Here is a 23,713-nt window from a genome sequence, read left to right on the forward strand (position 1 = left end):
AAGGGATGGTTCAGGACTCACCTGATCCAGCCCTAACTATAAGCTTTATCAAAGAGGAATGTCTTAAGCCTACTCTTGAATGTGGTGAGGGTGTCTGCCTCCAGAACCACAACTGGAAGCTGGTTCCACAGGAGAGGAGCTTGGTAACTGAAGGCTCTGGCTCCTGTTCTACTTTTAGAGACTATAGGAACCACAAGTAGCCCAGCATTCAGAGAACGTAGTGTTCTAGTGGGGTAATAGGGTACTATGAGCTCTTTAAGATATGAAGGGGCCTGACCATGAAGAGCTTTATAGGTGAGGAGGAGTATTTTAAATTCAATTCTACATTTTATAGGGAGCCAATGCAGAGTAGCTAGTACAGGAGAGATGTGATCTCTTTTTCTAGTTCCTGTCAGTACTCGTGCTGCAGCGTTCTGAATTAATTGGAGCGTTTTAATGGACTTATTGGGGCAACCTGATAATAAAGAGTTGCAGTAATCCAGCCTTGAAGTAACAAATGCATGGATTAGTTTTTCTGCATCTGTCTGTGATAGTATGTGTCTAATTTTTCTAATATTACGTAAATGAAAGAAGGCAGTCCTAGAGGTCTGCTTTATGTGGGAGTTAAATGACAAATCCTGATCAAAGATAACTCCAAGATTCCTGACAGTGGAGCTAGAGGCCAAGTTAATGCCATCTAGAGTGACTATATCTTTAGACAATGAGTCTCTAAGGTTTTTGGGGCCAAGAACAAGAATTTCGTTTTTTTCTGAGTTTAACATCAGAAAATTGCAGGTCATCCAGGATTTTATGTCCTTAAGACATGTTTGTAATTTAGATAATTGATTAATTTCATTGGGTTTGATTGATAGATATAACTGCGTATCATCTGCATAACAGTGAAAGTTAATGGAGTGATTCCTAATAATGTTGCCTAAAGGGAGCATATATAAAGTAAATAGTATTGGTCCAAGTACAGAACCTTGTGGAACTCCATGACTAACTTTAGTATTTATGGAGGATTCATCGTTAACATGTACAAACTGAGAACGATCTGATAAGTATGACTTAAACCAGGTTAGGGCAGTTCCTTTAATGCCAATTTGATGCTCAAGTCTCTGTAAAAGAATATCATGGTCAATGGTGTCAAATGCAGCACTAAGATCTAATAATACAAGTACAGAGACAAGTCCATTGTCAGAAGCAGTCAGAAGGTCATTATTAACTTTAACCAGAGCTGTCTCTGTGCTATGATGAACTCTAAATCCTGACTGAAAATCCTCAAATAAACTATTGTTATGTAGAAAGTCACACAACTCTTTGGCGACTACTTTCTCCAGAATGTTAGAGAGGAAGGGGAGATTAGAAATCGGTCTATAGTTGGCTAAAACCCCTGGGTCAAGAGTAGACTTTTTAAGAAGGGGTTTAATTACAGCTACTTTAAAGGACTGTGGTACATATCCTGATAATAAAGAAAGATTAATCATATCCAGTAAAGAAGTGCCAATTAAGGGAACAACTTCTTTAAGCAGCCTAGTTGGGATCGGGTCTAACAGACAGGTTGATGGCTTCGATGAAGAAATGATTGAAGTTAACTGATGAAGATCGATAGCAGAAAAACAGTCTAAATATACATCTAAGTTTACATTGACAGAAGTCCCTGAACTTGGAGAGCCACTGATAACTGTTGATGGCAGTTGGTGATTAATTTTTTCTCTAATAGTAATAATTTTATTATAGAAGAAGCTCATGAAGTCATTGCTACTTAAGTTTATGGGGATATGTGGCTCGATAGAGCTGTGACTCTCTGTCAGCCTGGCTACAGTGCTGAAGAGGAACCTAGGGTTGTTCTTATTTTCTTCTATTAGTGCTGAGTAATAGGCTCCTCTGGCATTACGGAGGGCCTTTCTATAAATCTTAAGATCATCTTGCCAATTTGAGCGATATTCTGATAATTTGGAAGAGCGCCATTTCCTTTCAGATTTCCTAGCTATTTGCTTTAACTGGCGGGTTTGGTGGTTATACCAAGGTGCTAGTCTCCTATGTTTTAATAATTTCCTTTTTATAGGAGCGATAGAGTCTAATGTTGATCGTAGTGAGCCTGTAGCACTATCGACAAGATTATCAATTTCAGAGGGACTAAAGTTGTTATAGGACTCTGTTAAATTCAGACATGGCATTGAATTAAACACTGAAGGAATCTCCTCCTTAAATTTAGCTACAGCACTGTCAGATAGACATCTGCTGTAGGAAGTTTTGCCTAATGGCTTATAATCTAATAGTATGAATTCAAAAGTTACTAAATAATGGTCAGATAGGAAAGGATTATGTGGGAAGACTATTAAATGTTCGATATCAATGCAATATGATAAAACAAGGTCAAGAGTGTGATTAAAACAATGAGTTGGTTTATTTACACTCTGACAGAAGCCAATTGAGTCTATTAATGATATAAATGCATTACTAAGGCTGTCATTGTCAACATCCACATGAATATTAAAATCACCTACAATAATTACTTTATCTGATTTAAGGACTAAGCTTGATAGAAACTCTGAAAATTCAGATATAAAATCAGAGTACGGTCCAGGAGCGCGGTACACTATAACAAATAGAACTGGCTGCAGTGTTTTCCAGTTTGGGTGAGAAAGACTAAGAACAAGGCTTTCAAATGAATTATAATTTAGTTTAGGTTTAGGGTCCATTAAAACGCTCGAATCATATATAGCTGCTACTCCACCTCCTCGGCCTGTGCCTCGAGGAATGTGAGTATTAATATGACTGGGGGGGGGGTGGATTCATTTAGGCAAACACATAACTACACATAACTTACCACGGGGACAGCATAGTGCAGACTGGCAAAGATGCACGGGCTGCACCGCTCAAGTCTGCACGGGCCCCAGCAGAGGGCGCTCATGTTACACACAGTCCCAGTGGATACTCATTAGAATTAATTATAAACAGTATTTAAACAACTGATATAGTAAAATAAGAACATTCTATGCCAAGTGATGGCAAGTGGAATCATTAACTCCGTTACATCAGTCCTCCACTCTCTTTTTACACACTATACTTTGATTCTTGGACAGGAAGTGTGTGTACCTGCACAGGTGATCAGTCCCTGTCACAAACTTTAGATCTCAGCAGCAGTCAGGTACATACAGGTGTGTTCAGTTTACCTGGTTGACCTCAGGTTGATTGACATCTTCCTGAGACTCCTGTTAGCTTTGTTGTACCTGTGAGGGTGGGGCTAATGACACCTTTATCGTTTCTATTGGAGGTTGAGATTTATGACCTCATAAATCCCCATCATGCACCAGTCCACCTTCAACCTCCAAGTCCAATCAGCCAGAACAACTGAACACACCTGTCGACCGCCGTCCAATCGGGTTTCAGTGTGTCAGATAAACTCCAGTTTAGCTCTGTACCTGTTCTCACCTGTTGACCCCCTCTCAGACGGCCGTTCATTGAATCTGCATTAACCACATTAACCCTTTTAGAGCCCAAAAATGTGGAAAAATAATTTTGGGACATATAGTTAAATTATCTATTAACTCAAGCCATCAGAAAATACATTTCATTCATAGAACTTATGTTACACCCAAAAAACATGACCATATGAAACTTATTGTTTCATATTGCTCAGACGATCAATTTGGCTCATTTCTGTTTCTTTATGTTTGGGACTGCAGAGTCATTCTGTTGTTCTCCTATTACTGTACACATTGTACACACTTACAAAGACGTATAATGTTAGCCGTTAGCTGGCAACCACCACTGTGTTTAATATGTCACATTAATATTCTCTCTCAATTGGTTCCAACAGTAAAACCATCTGGGCAGAGAACCTAATTCAGGTTGAATCAATACAAATTAAGTGGTAAATGATAAATAGACCTACATAGCGCCTTTCTAGTCTTCAAATCACTTTTACACTACAGCCACATTCACCCTTTCACACAGTGATGGCAAAAGCCCATCGAACATAAACTAACTCATTCAAACACCGATGCATCAGGAGCAATTCGGGGTTCAGTATCTTGCTCGAGGATACTTCGACCCGTGGCGGGAGGAGCCGGGGATCAAACCAATAACCTTCTGATTAGTGGACAACCCGCTCTGCCTCTGAACCACAGCCACTCCAGAGTAAATTGAAAATTCTAACTTGGTAAATGGACCTGTACAGCGCCTTTCTAGTCTTCTGACCAATCAAAGTGCTTTTACACTACATGGCACATTTGCCCTTTCACACACATTCACTGATATGGCAAAGCCCATTGAACAGAAACTAGCACATTCATGCACATTTATACACCATGTACCATGCACAGCATTGTGAGCCAGGTATTGAACCAACAACCTTCCGATCAGGGGACGACCCGCTCTGCCTCTGCGCCACAGCTGCCCACAACTTGCCCTTGAAAGACTCTAAATACCCCTGTATGACTGTATAAAGGGGGTTAGGGTCACGCGGGTTGCCATGGGGATAAGGAGGGTAGTTGGAAGATAAATGATTATCTAAACATTGTTTTCACAGATCATGTATGATTGTATGACGTAACCACAAATGGAGGGTGGCTCTGTGGATGTTTGATGCAAACTGAACTTATAAAATAAAAAAAATGTAACTCACAGTGTTTGTAATAAAAATAATATTTAGTAGAGTTTATGTAAGGACAGTCAAAAACATTACTATATAAATATATACTCAATGGTTTTACACTGAAGAATACGTTAACACATTAGTTTGACAGTATACAAATATGTTATTTTATATATTTACATGATATATTTATGTATTTTATATATATTTATATTTTATATTTTTAATATGCAGTGGCCTAAAAATAAATAAAAACGCTGAGTGAGGTCAGAATTTGTGTATGAAAGAGTTCTAAAATAATCAGTGAAAGTGTAACACCAACAGTTGACCAGCAGATGTCTCCACATTTAAACACAACTTCAACTCAACACCAGCTTCAAAGAGCTTCTTCACTCCTCCTCTTCATCTTCATCAACTTGTTATTTATTCATGGACATTCATAGGCTCACCGAACCCACTGCTGGCTTTTACATATTCTATTTTTTACATAACATTTTAACAGTTGAAGTTTGTGTGTCTGTACTCTTTGTAAACCGTCTGGTTGTGTCATGTGTTTGCACAAATAAAGTTCCTTAGAATTTGAATCATGTCTGTCAAACCTGAACCAAGTTGTTTTGAATCAAGATTTTTACAGTGCAGATTGTTTTCACTCCTAAACGGGTCAAAGTTCACACAGCACACACACACACACACACACACACACACACACACACACAGACACATTCCTGCAGCAGGTTGAACCGCTGACGTTTCACCTTCTTCACTGTAAAAACACTCACAGTTGAAACAGCTGATCAGTATCCTGACAGCTGATTGGTTGAGGTGAACACACCTGAACCAGGTGCAGTTTAACCCTTTAATGCAGAGCTGTGAGTCCACTTTAGCACCCCGACAGGTCCTCACAAAGACAGACAAACAACAACACACACACCTGGAGAGAGACTAAATCTGGCACTTTAGTTTTTAGGAGTGCAGGTAGAGCTGAAGCAGGACGATAACGTGGACCAGAACAGACGGCGACAGGTGAGCAGATCGACAGGTAGACTTATAGACAAGTAAACTGACAGACAGGTGAGCAGATCGACAGGTAGACTTATAGACAAGTAAATTGACAGACAGTGAGCAGATCGACAGGTAGACCTATAGACAAGTAAACTGACAGACAGGTGAGCAGATCGACAGGTAGACTTATAGACAAGTAAATTGACAGACAGGTGAGCAGATCGACAGGTAGACCTATAGACAGGTAAACTGACAGACAGGTGAGCAGATCGACAGGTGTTGGTTTCAGGAGTTCGCATCAAGGTAAGACAAAGAGTTTTAAAGTTTTAGGATTATTGGTGAAAGTACTTTTATGTTATGTTCTTATACTCCATTACTTTTGAGAGGGAACCGCATTGATCAGTCTGATTGTTACAGTAATACAGAATATATATACACGATAAATGATGTATTATTATTATTATTAGAGATAAAGTCATTAACGGTTTAAGTCAAAGTTCTGAAACTTTTGCTCTCTGATTTATGAATAATCAACTGATTATGATTACTGATAATAATAATTATTAATGGAACTAAAACACCTTCCAGCTGAACTGCAACAACTGTCTGATCACATCATCATGGGAACAACTGTCATGTGTCAACTCATGACTCATACACGTGATGTCATCACCAGATTGAAAACATTAATTAAAACAAAATAATCAGTATCTGTAGAGATCAATACCTGCAGCTATCCCGTTCACTTACTGGAAATAAAGTGATCAATACATCAAAATAAAAAAATTCTGAATCCAATAATATTAATAATAGTTTGTGAGTTGGTTCATCAGTCGGGTCACTGCATTAGCTCTGTAGGTAGAAGCTGATAACACTGTCTGTCTTCCACTGCAGTTACAGAACTGTTTTATTTGTGTGGCTCCAAACCATAAAAGTTAACTCACATAGAGCAGTCTATACCGTTCTCCTTCCACTACACTACAGTCCCTTCATGTGTCATATTCAATAAAGATTCTTATTGTCTTCTCTTCTCTTTTCTTATTGTTCACTAAACTTTGAGAGGCCACTTCATCAGAGAGGATTATCCTTTATTGGTTTATAGATTCAGAATAACAACACAGATGAGTCAGATAGTAGAGTATCATCATTTATTGTCCACAGTGACACCAACAAAGTGAGACTCCAAATAAAGTTCATCAGTCTGAAACCAGTTTGGACTATACCCGTAGATACAGATTCTACATCGAATGTCACGATACATCGATACTGTGGCACCAGACAGGAAGTCAATCAGTCAGAGGAGATTAGAGGAGAAAATCAAGACGGTTGGACAGGAAGCTGCTCTGAACAACCTCCGAACACGCACTCTGAAGATGCTCCACTACTGAAGCGCTCTCGTGGGATCTGAAGATGAACTGTCACAGAAACAACGTATATAAAAACTATGCAAGTTCAAAATATAGTCAATACTATCTACAATCAGTTAATCAATCAGTTAGTAAAGATCCAAACTATTAACATTCTTTAGACAAGAGCAGATTAGTCCCTGCAGCCAGCATCAGTTATAACATCAGTTAGTGATTCTAGATCAATAAATCCACAAACTAGATGTTGGCTGCAGACTTTCAGTCTGTAGGTGATCACTCGGGTGTGTCAGGATTTCTGTTGCTAGGAGACAATGATGCTTCCTGACAGATTATTTATCCTCTCTTCCAGATGACTCCTCCTCCAGTTCCTGTCCCAAAGCCTCGTTCTCGTTACATGAGGGACAGTCTGAGCTCCGCCTCTCCCTTGGACAGGTGAGTTCACCTTTAAATCTACAGAACAAACTTTAAATCTACAGAATGAACCTTGACATCTACAGAACAAACTTTAAATCTACAGAATGAACCTTTAAATCTACAGAACAAACTTTAAATCTACAGAATGAACCTTTAAATCTACAGAACAAACTTTAAATCTACAGAATGAACCTTTACATCTACAGAACAAACTTTAAATCTACAGAATGAACCTTTAATTCTACAGAACAAACGTTAAATCTACAGAATGAACCTTTAAATCTGCAGAACAAACTTTAAATCTACAGAACAAACTTTAAATCTACAGAACAAACTTTAAATCTACATAATGAAACTTTAAATCTACAGAATGAACCTTTAAATCTACAGAACAAACTTTAAATCTACAGAACAAACGTTAAATCTACATAATTGACCTTTAAATCTACAGCATTAACCTTTACATCTACAGAACAAACTTTAAATCTACAGAATGAACCTTTAAATCTACAGAATGAACCTTTAAGTTACATAATGTTGATTTATTCAGATATACTTTTTGTATTTCAGAGATCTGATCGGTGAAAGTCTGCAACCAGTTTTGTCTAATGGAGTTCACCTGAGTACAGGTACACACACACACACACACACACAATATCATCAGACATCAATCAATCATATTGATCTGTTATTAGAAGTCACCCTGTCTGCCTGTCTGTCTGAGGTCAGTGATTGGTCGGACTGTGCTGACGAGCTGCAGCGTGTTTTAAGGCAGTCCAACCGGTTTGTTCCAGCAGATTAAATCTGTTGTTGCTGTTTCTTGTCTGATGATTATCTGAAACCAGTTTGTCTCCTGACTGCTGATCATATGATCTCAGCTGAAAGTAAACACTGCTGCTGGTTCAGGACAGAATCTGGTCTGGGTGTTAATCACCAGTTTCAGGTATTTTGTTAAAAATCAGGTTTAATATTTCTCTTTTCCAACCTTCTTGTTTTGGTTTACAGACTGTTTTACAGAAAGATTTTCTCTTAGAAACTCTGAATTTCCACATTCTTCCAGTTGTTTAAATGCCCCAAATATTCTAGAAAGCCGAAAATAATCCCCAACAAACTGCACTATTTATTGCCTATTTATGATATACTCCTGTTTAATAAAAGCTGCTGTTTAGAGGAAATGTCTGAACTTTCATAAACATGAAACTATATATCTGTGAGGAGTTATTAAAGTCTTCAGTAGGAACCACTCAGCTCGGAGTTGATAGCCACAGACAGGAAGTCAGACAGTATTAAGAGACGGACTCACAGGTTGTTGTACTGAGTCTGAACATTCAGATTTAATGATAAGAAAAATGAAATGATAGTATCCTCTGGGATCACCATAGGACTCTTATTGTGATAGTCTCCTTTCTGGGATCACCATAGGACTCTTATTGTGATAGTCTCCTTTCTGGGATCACCATAGGACTCTTATTGTGATAGTATCCTCTCTGGGATCACACTAGGACTCTTATTGTGATAGTCTCCTCTCTGGGATCACACTAGGACTCTTATTGTGATAGTCTCCTCTCTGGGATCACACTAGGACTCTTATTGTGAAAGTCTCTTTTCAGGCATCATAAGGAGGCTCTTATTGTGTAAAGACAGAGTTCAGAGTCTGACATCAGAGGAAGTGCAGCTGGTTGTTTGATTGACAGATGTCTCAGCCTATCAGCGGATTATGATATCACTGTGTCCTCCTCTTCAGGTGATGATGCAACACCTCCTCCTCCTCCTTCTCCTCCTCTCGTTGTGTTGGACCGCGGCGACGTCTTCCCGACTCTGGCTGGCGTCACTGACATGATCGCCACCAACATCCCGTCATTGGCTGGATTTGCAACCTCCATCGGTGGCTCCGCCCCCTCTGTGCCAACACCCCCAGCCCCCTCTGCCCCACCCTCAATAGACAGCATGGCTAACAGCATTGCTGCTAACATACCTAGCTTAGCAGGAGCTGCTAGCGCTGTGGTTAACCCAGCTGCCTCCACCACCACATCTGTATCTGCCGCTAACACCGGTGCTGCCAGCTTAGACAGCATCTTTAGCTCATTAGCTAACATACCCAGTTTAGCCAGTATTGTTAGCAGTGCGGCTAATCCAGCTGTTTGCTCCACCCTATCAGACCCGCCCCCCTCACGGCCGAGGCCTGGAGATTGTACAGGTACATCAATCAATCAATCAATCAATCAATCAATCAATCAGACTTTAGTTTAACCGACACTCCTGGTTGACTGTTTCTGTGCAGATGTTGGGGCGCTGTCACAGCTTGTGATGTCAGCTTTAGACCAGAATGCAGAAGTCACGTTACCTTTACTAGAGGGAGCTGCTGAGCCAACAGAGGAAGGTATTGTGCTTACAGCCTCTCATCCTGGTGTAGACCCTGGTCTGGACCCTCCTGCCGGTCTGATTCCTCTGTCTTTGTTCTGGTTCCAGTCTTTAGCCCGTCTCCTCATGCCAATAAAGAAGAAACCCCATACATCACCCTGTTGGCTAGTTGGGCGAGTCAAGAGGAAGTTGACACTGACTCATCTAATGAGGAGGAAGAAACAGGAGTTAGCCCCGCCCCCTCTGGTGCCAATGGACCAATGGAAGGAGATCCTGCTTCTAACACCATCAAGTACGTATGCAGTACTACAATAAGTCCTACTGAGACACTTCGTCTACTGCTGCCAACACATCGTCCTGTCTTTGTCTTCCAGTTTCCCGTCGACCCCTTCAGGCCGTCTAATCCCCACTCGACCGGCTCCGCCCCCTCCTCGTCCTCCTGGTCAATCAGCAAAGCCTCTGAAACAGAAGACGCCGAGGTACTCATTCATACCGTTTCAGAGTCCAGATTTAAACACACCTGTCTCCTGTCTTACAGTTTCTGTCCAACAGGGACAGGAAGTATTTTAGAGTTTCCTGATAATAAAAGTATTTGATGACTCTTCCTGCACTCAGGCGTATTCTAATGCTGCGTCCAATCAATTTCTTTCTGTCTTCTGACGCCGCCGGAGTGTTTCTGAGGGCCATTACAGACAATCTATGGCCTCACTGAGTACAAAGACCTACTGTATAGCTACATTAGCTAGTTAGTATACCTAGCTCAACTTTATAACTTTTTTTGGTGAAACTCACTCCAGAGTTTAAACCTACAATATGTTATCTCTGTCATTTACACACGTTGTACTTTAAAGAACTCCTGCTAGGGAACTGATCATGGTTGACTTCAGATTTGGTCAGTGCAATCTAAAGTGAAAAGTTACCAAGAACTGTGCTGTGGAATCCAAAATTGACATCGCCATGAAGTTGTTGGAATTTCACTTTAAATTGTCCAATCTGCACCAAACGTCATATTTAATAAGAGTCCTGTTAATCATCATCATTGTGAATATTGTGTTTGTTGCTTCCTTCTTCTTCTACTTCTGTGAGATTTTACAGCAGATAAACCTACAATTGGTAATTCCTGCCACTAGGGGTCTCTCACAATAAAACAATAAGAATGGGTCATTATCAAAAAGTGGGATCATGGGAGTTGTTGTCTTCACCACCATTGGCGTCATTGCAGTCAGCTTCTCCCGGTTAGGATTCCTTCAGTGTTCATGGTTCAGGAGGTTTCTACCAGGAGCCCAATGATCCACAGAGGTCTCCTCCTCTCCAACACAAACAGACCCGCTGATTAAAACCACTAAACACACTGAATAAAGCAGTTCCACCTTAACAATCACTGCTTCTCCCACACTGTTGGACAGACAAAGGACGTCCCGGAGGGGCTTGTTTCTCTGATAATTTAAGATCCAGACGTCCAATGACTAAAATCCTTCATCCGGTTCAAATCTAGAGTTCAAAAGCACCAAGATCTAAACAGTGGATGGTAAAGAGTCAATGTATGACAGCTTCTGATTATTGATTATTGATTGAATCAGCTACATAAAGAACATAGCTCTAGAGTTTGTAAACTGTTTAATGATTATAGATTATTGATTGAATCAACTCCATATAGAACATAGCTCTAGAGTTTATACACTGATTATAGATTATTGATTTAACTAGAGAAAGAGCTTCAGTCTAAAGTGTGCTCGTCCTGCAGGGCTGCCACTATTCGAGTGTCCAGGAAGAAGGGGGGCAGTGGGAGTTCCTCTCCACAGAGCGCCGTGGTCCGATCCAGCTGGCTGGACGTCTGGAAGGGCTTCAGGTAACATCACCATCATCTTCTTCATCATCATCATCATTACTGTTTCTCAGAAATGCTGCTGTGGATTCAGTCACCAATAACAGTCCTCAGACTGTTACTGGTAGCTGGAGTTTGATCCGTAAACACTGACAGTCTGTTAGTTAATGAATAATAAAACAACAGGATCCAGGACAGATCCCGGAGGAACACCAGACCAATTTTAGATGGATGGTTGAATAAATGGATGAATGATGAAAGGATGATGGAAGGAGGATAATCGAGACACAGATAAACATTCTCTCTCTCTCTCTAATAGACACAATGTTTTATGGGCAACATTGGATGGACAGCTGATGTCTCTATGGAAGAAACGCACAGTAAGTCAGTGTCTCTCTACCTATCTCTCTCTACATACCTTTCTGTCTGTCTACCTGTCTCTCCCTGCATACCTGTCTGTCTGTCTGTGCAGTGATGGGTGTGTTTGTTTTGTTGATCAGGACCGGTTCAGTGAGGTGCTGTTTCATGTCTCCAGTATCACCAATGTGAAGAAACAGGACAAAGGCAGATTCTCTGTTTACTTCAGGAAGAAACATTATGACTTCATGGCTCATAATGACGGTGAGAACAGTCGACAGGTAGAAACTGTCTGTGTTTATAACCTTTATAACTAACGTACAGTTTATACTCAGATTGAGTCTGTAGTGTTTCAGCTATTCAGTCTGTGAATTCTATTGATGTGAGAAATATCCGGATGTAAACTACATTATAAGAATATCTGCACACTCTCAACCGCTCCATAATGCATTGCGTCTATTCTGTCCGTCTATTTTCGTGCATTATTTAAATACAAAATTCACTTCTGACAACATCTAAATGATCAACTGTGTAGTTTATGAATATCAGCAGGTTTATGAAAATTAATGGCAAATCAATAAAGTGTTCTAACCTTTCGGCATTGATTAGCTCCACAAAAACCAGTGGGGGAACTAGTGAGTCAGCAGCCAGGAGGTTCTTTTCTCCAGCCATCGGTCCACTCACAGACTTTCTCAACCCCCCCACAGTCACACAGACCAACGCAGCCAATGCAGCAGACGACTTCAGCAACATTTCTTTCTCCTGTTCCGTATTTATTCTGTTTAGTTAAGCACTGCTTTAGGTAAACTTCATAAGATAACTTAAAGACAAACAGCAAGATAGCACCATCTTCCTCTTCCTCCTCTTCTGCTGCTCAGTAAAATAGATTGACAGTAGCTGCTAATACTACCAGCTCCATCTGTGATATTAATATTTACCTTCATTCTTTCTTCTCCTGTTAATCAACCGTGAACAACAGCCTTCAGTCCCCCTCTCTCCTTTTATATTAATTTGCCTGATAATAACACTGGAGAATATACCACTGATATTCCATTCAGCTGGAGTTCAGACTGTAATGTTGTGATGAGTCTCCACAGTGCTGTGTCCGAGCTTCTTCAGTGTGACCAGTCAGTGTACTTATACTTCTTCTTGTCTCTCAGAGGTTCAGGAAGGTTGGGTCTCGTCTCTGCTGGCGTCTCGAGGCCAGCCAAGTCCCACCCCCCGGAACTCCAAGGACAAATCACCATCAAGGACCCGCGCAGCCGTGTCTACGCTGCTGTCTGGGGTCACAACCTCTGGCTTTATCCCAACAAGGAGAGCTTCCAGCTGGGCATCGCCTCCTTCTCTGTCCCCCTGAATGTGGCCACGGTCAAATCCACTGGAAAACACTCGTTCACCCTCATCACTCCATATAAGAGCTTCAAGTACACACCTGTCTGTCTTTACATCTGTCCGTCTGTTGCTGTCCTTTACTACAGTGATATTAAGTCCTAACATTTTTTCTTTTTTTGTCTTTCTTCTTTGTTTTTCCCTTTTTGGACCCGCCCTCTGTCTCTATGTGGCTCCACCCTCTGTCTGCAGCCTCTCTGTTGATTCGTCAAAGGATCTGTCCCACTGGTTGGACAGTCTGTCCTCGTCCATCCAGAGTGCTCTGTCCTGCAGCCAGGTGGCGCTGCGTCTTTGGGAAAACCCAGACAACAAGGTGTGTGCCGAATGCGGCTCGGCCAATCCTGAGTGGGCGTCAGTCAACCTGCTGCTGGTCATCTGTCAGGCCTGTGCAGGTAGGAGCTAACGGAGGACTCAGGGAGGATAATCCTGGGTTCACCTCACCTGTGCAACCCCGTCTGTAGTCCCAAGATACCAGACCTTTGTCTGCCGACTGGCGTTTCTAAATATGAGGCAGCACACAAACCTGTGCCCCTTACATGTTTTTAGAGAAACGTCCAATATGAAGAGTTGTCATTTAGATTTCTTCTGCAATGCAGCTGTTAATAATGAAAGCTAGGAGACAGTCCTCAGTCTTGTGGTCAGAGACTGGTGTGTAAGTCTACCTCTCTTCTGTTGTTCAGAAACATCATTATAGTTCACTTTGATTCCTGCGAGTCCTCTTTTACTGGGCTACCTGAAAATAAAGTTACAGTTGATTCAGAACACAACAGCCATTTTGTCTGATAGAAAATAAAATCAATCACAAAACTGGTCCAGGTTAATCTCCAGAAATAAACTCCGTGTTTGTTGTCTGTTTGATAAACAGGAAGTTTACAGCTGATAAATGTTAAATAGCTCCTGAAAACCTTGAAAAGTAAAAAGGCACTAGAATGGATCTTCATCCACTGTGGGGTCACCAAAGGTTCATGTGGGGTTGCGAGTCCTTAAACAGTATAGTACTTATAAACACAGTAGGCCTATATGTCCGTATTTCTGTTAATAAAACTAAATGAAGTTTAGATTATTGTTGAAGAGAGTCTTCACTCTTGGATTTGAAACACAAAATACATAATACCGATTTGTATAAAAATAATCATCCAAATCTCTGGTTTTACAAACTTCCTGCAGTTATTGATATTGATCAATATGACTGGGGGGGTTAGGGTCCACTGAGGACAGGTATCCAATACTTCCTGATCTATTGTCAGTTGGTTTGAATGCAGAATGCTAACAGCGTCTGTTTTCAGGTCAGCATCGAGGTCTGGGCAGCAACCTGTCCAAGGTACGCAGTCTGAAGATGGACAACAAGGTCTGGACTGAACCACTCATACAGGTGAGGGGGGGCACTGAACCACACATACAGGTGAGGGGGGACTGAACTACTCAGGTAGGGGGAACAGACTGAACCACTCAGGTGAGGGGGAACAGACTGAACCACTCATACAGGTGGTGGTGGGGGGGGGGACTGAACCACTCATAGATGGCCTTTCACTCTTTCCTCTCCCAGCTGTTTGTTACCTATGGTAACCGGCTGGCCAATCAGGTGTGGGCTCCAGCTGTGCCGGCGGCGGAGCAGCTGCGCCCAGACTCGTCTGACAAGGAGAGGTCAAAGTTCATCCAGGACAAATATTGCGGGGGTCGCTACAGACGAGTCCACACTCTGGCGTCATCGCACTCTCTGATGGACCAGGTGTGACACTCAAACACAGTTACCATGGTAACTCATGTATGACTTTTACCTGTAACCAAAACATATGAATCACATGATAAATCACATGAACATATTTATCAGTGTTAGTGTACGAGGTATGAACACATTAATGTAATGTGAATGTATTTCAGAATGAGAAACAAGAATTCTGTGTTAATAGAAACACTTCAGAAAAAATCAAAGTTTGGATAAAATGAATAATAATAAAAGTTTTTTGATTGGATGTTGTATTTGTTGTTGCAGAGACTGCGGGAGGTCGTTAGTGGAGCCAACATAGAAGAAACAATGTCTCTGATCTGCTCAGGAGCAAAGGTCTGATGGGTTTACACCGTATCTCACCATGACACACCGTATCTCACCGCATTGCACGTATCTCACCGTATCACACTGTATCACACCGTACCACATTGTATCACACCATATCACACCGTATCACACCTTATCTAACCGTATCTTTAACCATATCTCACCCGTCACACCGCGTCACACTGTATCTCACCGTGTCACACCGCGTTGCACCGTACTACACCGTATGGTTTCACACTGTTGTTGTTGTGAACGTTTCTTTCATACATACATATATGTTGACATGTGACAGCAAGTAAATGAGGTGTAAATTGGTGTTTTCTGCATCCTGTTTCTGACTGATGTTACCTGTGTGCAGGTGTGTCATTCAGACCCTCAGAGCCCCTCCCCCATCGTGCTGGCTGAGAGGGCGGGTCAGGCTCTGCAGAGCGAGCTGCTCCGACTCAACGAGTACACAGGTAACACACACACATACACACACACTGTACTCCGGGACCCTGTGACATCACTGGTGGGTGTGGTCGTTGACGATTCTTTAATCAGGTCTGTTATTTTCTGTTTTTATTCAGAGGTCCCACCATACCTGCCACAGTCAGCCAATAGCAGACCTGACTCCGGCCCCCCAGGTATGATGGATTTACAGTGAGCTAATGAAACAACGTGTTGATGATTTGTTTGTTTTTCTTAATGAACGATGTTTGAAGTTGTATGACATCAGTATGGTGGCTCTGAGAGGACAAACATGGAAACATTTCACAAAAACAACAAAGAATAAGAATATTTATTTTATTGACTGAAATCTTTTTGTGTTTTGAACCAAAAGGCCATCGTACAACAATCACTGTACTGGTGTAAAATGTCACCAAGTCTGTCTGTGTGTGTGCAGGTGAGGAAGAGGAGGAGCTTCATGGTAAACTGGAGGAAGATCGTTTTCTCTTTTCGTTAGAAAACAACTCGGCAGCGTGTGACGTCCTCGACCTGCGAGAAGTTCTGTCTGTCTTCCTCAAAGATGGGTAAATACTACTAATACTACTATTGATACTGATACAACTACTGATACTAATACTGCTACTGTTACTGATACTGATACTACCACTGATACTGATATTGATACTGCTACTGATACTGATACTGCTACTGTTACTGATACTGATACTACCACTGATACTGATATTGATACTGCTACTGATACTGATACTGCTACTGTTACTGATACTGATACTACCACTGATACTGATATTGATACTGCTACTGATACTGCTACTGTTACTGATACTGATACTACCACTGATACTGATATTGATACTGCTACTGCTGCTAACTAGTAGTAGTTGTTGTTTGTTCCACTAACAGTAGTTGTTGTTGTTTGTTCCACTAACAGTAGTTGTTTGTTCCACTAACAGTAGTTGTTTGTTCCACTAACAGTAGTTGTCGTTGTTTGTTCCACTAACAGTAGTTGTTTGTTCCACTAACAGTAGTTGTTTGTTCCACTAACAGTAGTTGTTGTTGTTTGTTCCACTAATAGTAGTTGTTGTTCTTTGTTCCACTAACAGTAGATGTTGTTGTTTGTTCCACTAACAGTAGTTGTTGTTTGTTCCACTAACAGTAGTTGTTGTTGTTTGTTCCACTAACAGTAGTTGTTTGTTCCACTAACATTAGTTGTCGTTGTTTGTTCCACTAACAGTAGTTGATTGTTCCACTAACAGTAGTTGTTGTTGTTTGTTCCACTAATAGTAGTTGTTGTTGTTTGTTCCACTAACAGTAGATGTTGTTGTTTGTTCCACTAACAGTAGATGTTGTTTGTTCCACTAACAGTAGTTGTTGTTGTTTGTTCCACTAACAGTAGTTGTTGTTTGTTCCACTAACAGTAGTTGTTTGTTCCACTAACAGTAGTTGTTGTTTGTTCCACTAACAGTAGTTGTTGTTTGTTCCACTAACAGTAGTTGTTGTTGTTTGTTCCACTAACAGTAGTTGTTGTTTGTTCCACTAACAGTAGTTGTTGTTGTTTGTTCCACTAACAGTAGTTGTTGTTTGTTCCACTAACAGTAGTTGTTTGTTCCACTAACAGTAGTTGTTGTTGTTTGTTCCACTAACAGTAGTTGTTTGTTCCACTAACAGTAGATGTTGTTGTTTGTTCCACTAACAGTAGATGTTGTTTGTTCCACTAACAGTAGTTGTTGTTTGTTCCACTAACAGTAGTTTTTTGTTCCACTGACAGACTCAGGGTGTTATTGTCAGTGTCTGACAGTATTATGGAAAGGATCCCTACAGAGATGGACCTTTAGTTTAATAACAAACAGCCGTAATATCACTATCACTCTCCACCAGACTCCAGAGACACAAACACTCATTTTACCTTTAGACCATCCTAACTTCATTAAAGTGGACAGAAAAAGAATACAAACGGACCATTATCGTCTTTGCTAGTCTTCACTGACTCTGGTTTGGAGGAAATAAATCCTTAAGTCACTGCGACTTAATGTAATGTAATCAACATTAGTACAATTGTGAGCTCAGTATTTAATTTTCTATCTCTATCATTCTATTAATATATATATATATATATATATAGTTTTTTTTTTAATCTGTGCTTATTAGATTTCCTTAATTAGGAATTCATTAATACTACTAATATGCATACTGTATATACACCTATCTCATGTACATAAAGAAACCTCCATGTAAAATATAGATTTTTTTGTCTACTGTCTATAGATGTTTTCTGTTTGTTTATAGATATGCATAACTGCACATGAGTCGGTGTCTGTTTGTTGATGCTGTCAATCTGTGTTTGTGATCTGTGTATGTGCACACATACCTGGCCAATAAAGTGATTCTGATTCTGATACAAGGACTTCATTCCCCATTCATATGTGTGTTTTCAGACCAGCTCATGAGTTTGAGATGGTGACGTTGAGTGATCAGCTGATCTGTGCTGCTGACAACCAGGACGAGCTGCTGAGTCACCTGGTCTATATACTGAAGGTAAAGCAGAGCGTGTTTCTATCTCTGTGTTGAGTCTGTTTGAAGACTCAGGTCTGGTTTTAGGGTTCAGGTTTTGGGTTAGACATTCAGTCCAAATCCACAATTCAAGTCCACAAAGACCCTGACTCTGTAGACCTCCAGTTAGTTTCACTGGATTCAGAGCAGACTTCATTTGGGAAATTAAACATTTACACGTATCGATGTAACAATGTAAAACCAATATGATTGATAATCATAACCATATTTATGTACTACTTATCAATATAACCTGTGTTCATGTTTGAAGGTGATTCTGCCAGGGGGTGTGTCTTATGCCGAGGTGGGCGGGGCTTCAGCAGTCAGTAAAGTGTGTGTGGTGGAGGTGGGCGGAGCCTCGAGTCATTCTGACGCCTGGTTGCTGCTGTGGGAGGACGGAGTCAGCGTTTATCCCGTCCACAGACACACACAACAGAGCCTGAGGATGGAACTGAGCACGCTCAGTCGCCATGGTAACAGTCTTTTTCTTTTTTTAGACCTCATAAAGACACCTGTATAAGCCTCTTTTCTATTCTTTCTTTATTCTTTTTAGTAATGATGCCTCAGTGAAGTGTAAAGTTAAAATTTGAAGCAAATGTCTATAATAAGTAATAAAATCTATTTCAAATTACACAGATAGAAAATGAAAATGAAACCTATGAACTGTCTTGATCATTAAATCTGGTTTTAATTTGTCTTTCAGAAATGCATTCATCTGAGAACATCATCACCTTGGTGACTGCAGACAGGTGAGCAACACACATTTATTTTTCTATTTCTATTAAACTGCTAATAAAAATATTCAAATGTTGGGCGCCCGGTTAGCTCAGTGGGCAGAGCCTTGCTGCTTGTCATCCCCTCTCTCTGCCCCCCGTTCCTGTCTGTCTTCAGCTGTCTCTATCATAAAGGCAATTAAAGCCCAAAAAAATACTTAATAAAATAATAAAAAAATAAAATAAAAAATATTCAAATGTGAAGACAAATATACAGCTATATTTTATTAAATCAACTACAAAACTACAGAATATGTTTACTTCTACTATTTCCTGACTTCTGATTGGCTGAGCTCACCACAGGTATACGTGACATCACAGGGTACATCTTGATGTTTTTCTCATCAGGTGTGTGTTGTTGCGTTTCGAAGAGCAGCGTAGCTGTCAGTCCTGGTTCAACCACCTGCAGAGAGCTCTGACCAATCAGAGAGCAGCTCCACAGCGTCCTCCTGCAGCCAATCACAGTGCAGCTCGTCAGTCTCTGTATCCGGTAATGGATGTGAGGTCGAGGGGTTCGGTACCGCCCGCCATCGAACGCTGCATCTCCCACATCACCATCCATGGTCGGTTTCTGGTTTATATGCATACGTTCTGCAAAGCATTATGGGACTGTCTGACTCTGTCTGTCTGTCTGTCTCACAGGTCTGAAGGTGGAGGGTGTGTACCGGCGCTGTGGTCTTGCTGTTAAAGTGAACCGACTAGTGGAGGCTCTGATGACATCACCTAGCTCCGCCCCTCTGGATAGTGATGAGCAGGGTGTGTTGGATTCCTGCTCCGCCCTTAAACAATATGTCCGCCAGCAGGAGAGTCTGATTCCCGACAGAGAGCAACAGCAGTGGCTGCACGCCGCAGGTTAGTACAAGTACAGGTAATACTCCTGTCTCACCCCGACAGAGAGCAACAGCAGTGTTAGTACAAATACAGGTAGTACTCCTGTCTCACCCCGACAGAGAGCGACAGCAGTGGCTGTAGCACTGCTGCAGATCAATGGTCTGAATCACAGGATCGTCTGCAGTACTAGTATTTGTAACAAAAGTACCTGCAGCTCGGTCAGATACCTGTACAGTAATAATGTGTATAATCTGTGTCAACAGTCCTTTTTGTCTCTCAGTGATTTCAGACGAGCGCTCCAGGTTTTCAGCCTACCGACGGTTGCTACGGCAACTTCCTGACGACAACCGAGCAACACTGAACGCCCTGTTTGGACACTTCTACATGTAACGCGCGCAAACACACACACACACACACACACACACACACACACACACACACACACACACACACATAGTATTGTACCTGTAGTACCAACCTCTGTCCAGCAGAGGGAGTCAGTGAGCTGATAATAAACAATGAGGTCGTGTCCTCCGTCATATTTGTGGGATTTGGGGAAATTGAATTGTAGTGTGTCCGCTGTTGGCAGTTGTAGTGTGTCCACTGTTGGCAATAACAGTGTGTCCACTGTTGGCAGTTGCAGTGTGTCTGCTGTTGGCAGTTGCAGTTGTATCTCCTCCTCACAGTGCAGACATAAACCCGACTGTTAGATCTGAACTCTGCAGGCTAACTCCAGATCTGGTTCCTCCTCAGGGTCCAGGTGTTCTCTCAGGTGAACAAGATGTCAGCTCACAATCTGGCTGTGGTTCTGGTCCCAACTCTGTTTCAGACTCTGAACCAGGATCTTCTCAGACTCACCAGAGAGTTCATCATCCACCACACACTGTTGTTTCTGGTAAATGTGTCACAAAGCACACACTGACTGTTATATATACCTGTAACTCTATAACTCACCTGTAACACATTTATAACTCACCCGTCACGTCTTTATCACTCACTTATAACTCACCTGTAAAATATATCTTTAACTCCCCAACTCACCTGTTAACTCACCTGTGACTCACCTGTAACTCATCTGTAACATATCTGTAACATATCTGTAACTCATCTGTAACTCACCTGTGACTCACCTGTAACTCATCTGTAACTCACCTGTGACTCACCAACTCACCTGTAACATATCTGTAACTCACCTCTGACTCACCTGTGACTCACCAACTCACCTGTAACATATCTGTAACTCACCTGTGACTCACCTGTGACTCACCAACTCACCTGTAACATATCTGTAACTCACCTCTGACTCACCTGTTAACTCACCTGTAACTCACCTGTGACTCACCAACTCACCTGTAACATATCTGTAACTCACCTGTGACTCACCTGTAATCCTGCAGTATGTTTTATATTCAGGTATCAGGCTTTTGTTTTTCCCATGTGGAGTTTATCTTGATTGATTATTGATTATTTGAGACAATATTGAAGTTGTGTTTGTATTTAATTTAATTTTATATGATATTGATAACATAACCTGTTAGTGTTATTATATCACAGGATAAAGAGTTAAATATTGATTAACAAAATATTGAAAAAATAAGACTGATCAACTGTAAACAAAAGGTTCATCAGAAAGCATCACTTCCTGTTGGTATAAAACAATAAAGTATATGTTACCTTTTAATTATTTGGACACTCATCAGCTTATTGATCAGCAGATTGATGGATAATCTGATCAGCTACCAGCTGACCTGTTACATCCAATCACCTTTGTTCTGAACAGTATAGTTACTGGCTCAGCTTAATTAGCTCGTTAAGGAACAGCCAATCAGGCGCAGAGAACAGACCCTGGTTCGTTAAAGGTTCTGGGAGGTGATCCGGTTCGTTGGATGACGGCAGTTGAGAACTAGCAGATACTTCTGGGAAACATTTAAACTGAACTGAGTTGTTTCTCTGCAGACGCCTGAGGGAGAGCAAAGAGAGGAAGAGGAAGAGCAGATCACTGTCTTCTGAGAAAGAAGACTCATATCTGACTTTTGACTACACTTTTGATTTCACCCCATTTGCTAAAGTTTGTCTCTTAAACAAACCTTTTAGATTAAGGAGTTTGGTCTAGATCTACTCTATTTGAAAAGTGTCCTGAGATAACTTCTGTTATGAATTGGCGCCATACAAATAAAATAAAATTGAATTGAATTGCAATTTAATAAAAATCAACAATTTACTGATGTTCCTGAATGTTCTAGGTGGGTGGTGGTTACACAGATAACATATATATATATATCAGTACTGATACACTCATTCACAGCACCTGACAACTGAGATGGAAAATATTCTAAAAATAGCATACACTATATATATACACAATATAGCTGCTGCCCTGTTCACATAAGACCTTTTTTTATCAGGTTTCTCTGTCAACTTCTTGCATTTTTCCCCTTATGAACAATAACTTTTGGTCCTTGATAAAAGCTCCTTGTGGTTTCTCAGTTAACCATAAAAAATGTAGATTGTAGAGTTTGTGATTCCAATGTATAAAATCACTTCTTGTCCTCCGTCTGCTGTTGGTCACACAGGAACACAGGGAATATATAAAGTTTAAACTGATCTGTTACAATGTTCTGTCAGTTTCACATTTAAACACTTTATAATTAAAACCTTAAATATGAACCGTCTGTCTTGTTATTGTGTGGTGTGTGCAGATTATTTAAGCAGTCTAGATGCAGTCAGGCATTTAGGGTGCCTTTTTGTTCAAATACGAAGAAGAGTCATATTTGTTGTTCCATACCGATATTTAAAGAGGAGTCCATAGAGGTCACAGTTGGAAAGGAGAACCTTCTATATAACAGGAATAATTTAATATTTAAAATTTGCTATTTACATTTATTTACCATATTAAGTATCTGGCCCTAAATTATTTGTGCAATAATGTTTAAGATAAGATATGAATAGAAACACACAAACCTTTTTTTTATTTACTGAATATCATCTATCTCATGCAGGTCCTGAACTCATTCAGTACATGCCAGAGCACAATTACTGTATGGAAGGGCATGTAACACGCAAAACAACACTTGTGGCGACAGATTTGAATGATGTTCAAATACAGGCGGCTGCTTAAGAGCGAATCGCAATAGCAACAACCCCTTGAGTGGAGAGTGAAAAGATAGCATCCACTGTTCTAGTTTTGTGAGTGACTGATTGCATGAGTGTATCAACTTCTTCTATGACTTCAGTTGGTTTAAAATCTATAATGACCATATGGATAATTTCTAAATTTACAACTGCTAGGAATCCTCTAAGTGAGGCTGTGGAGATGAGATCCTCTACAGACAAGGATTCCATCAACTTGCACATGGCCGTCAATTATAGAGATAATTCTTGAACATTTATTTGACAAATGTCAATATACTGCTTTATCATGGTTGAAGTATCAGCAAGAATCAGCGCTGGACACTTGGATGGCTGTGTCAGTGCATTTGTATAAACCTAAGAGAGAGTGCGCTTGGATGATGGATCTGCCAACTATAGACAGAACTAATCAAAGAGAAAATATTGTGGGAGTTCCTGGTTCAGTGGAAGTGAAAACTGTACAAGCAGAAGTTTGCTTTTGTTCGAATGACACTCATGGTGTAATTGGGATGTTTAGGGGAATATCAGATTGTGATGATTATTTGATGACCTTGGATAAGCATGAACGTAAGGCTAGTGATAAGATGTATAAAGTAACTTTCTATGTACCATCTCGTAAACCGAGCA

At 40.7% G+C, this 23,713-nt stretch overlaps 1 protein-coding gene across 1 annotated transcript; it reads left to right on the forward strand.

Moving 5' to 3' along the window:
• Positions 1-5,458: 5,458 nt before the first annotated feature.
• LOC127360380 (arf-GAP with Rho-GAP domain, ANK repeat and PH domain-containing protein 1) lies at positions 5,459-22,624 on the forward strand. The gene is given in 27 exon segments (XM_051394773.1): positions 5,459-5,887; positions 7,301-7,383; positions 7,936-7,994; positions 9,110-9,562; positions 9,647-9,745; positions 9,835-10,018; positions 10,101-10,205; positions 11,471-11,575; positions 11,871-11,931; positions 12,052-12,172; positions 13,069-13,128; positions 13,131-13,332; positions 13,490-13,689; positions 14,584-14,669; positions 14,844-15,026; positions 15,291-15,359; positions 15,712-15,811; positions 15,923-15,979; positions 16,240-16,366; positions 18,239-18,338; positions 18,625-18,826; positions 19,057-19,102; positions 19,475-19,689; positions 19,769-19,978; positions 20,238-20,343; positions 20,711-20,852; positions 21,914-22,624. Coding segments are annotated over 26 exon segments (3,429 nt in total). The 5' UTR covers positions 5,459-5,887; the 3' UTR covers positions 21,968-22,624.
• The last annotated feature ends 1,089 nt before the right edge of the window (positions 22,625-23,713 follow it).

This window comes from Dicentrarchus labrax, unplaced genomic scaffold, assembly GCF_905237075.1.
Source record: "Dicentrarchus labrax unplaced genomic scaffold, dlabrax2021, whole genome shotgun sequence".
Classification (NCBI taxonomy): Eukaryota; Metazoa; Chordata; class Actinopteri; family Moronidae; genus Dicentrarchus; species Dicentrarchus labrax.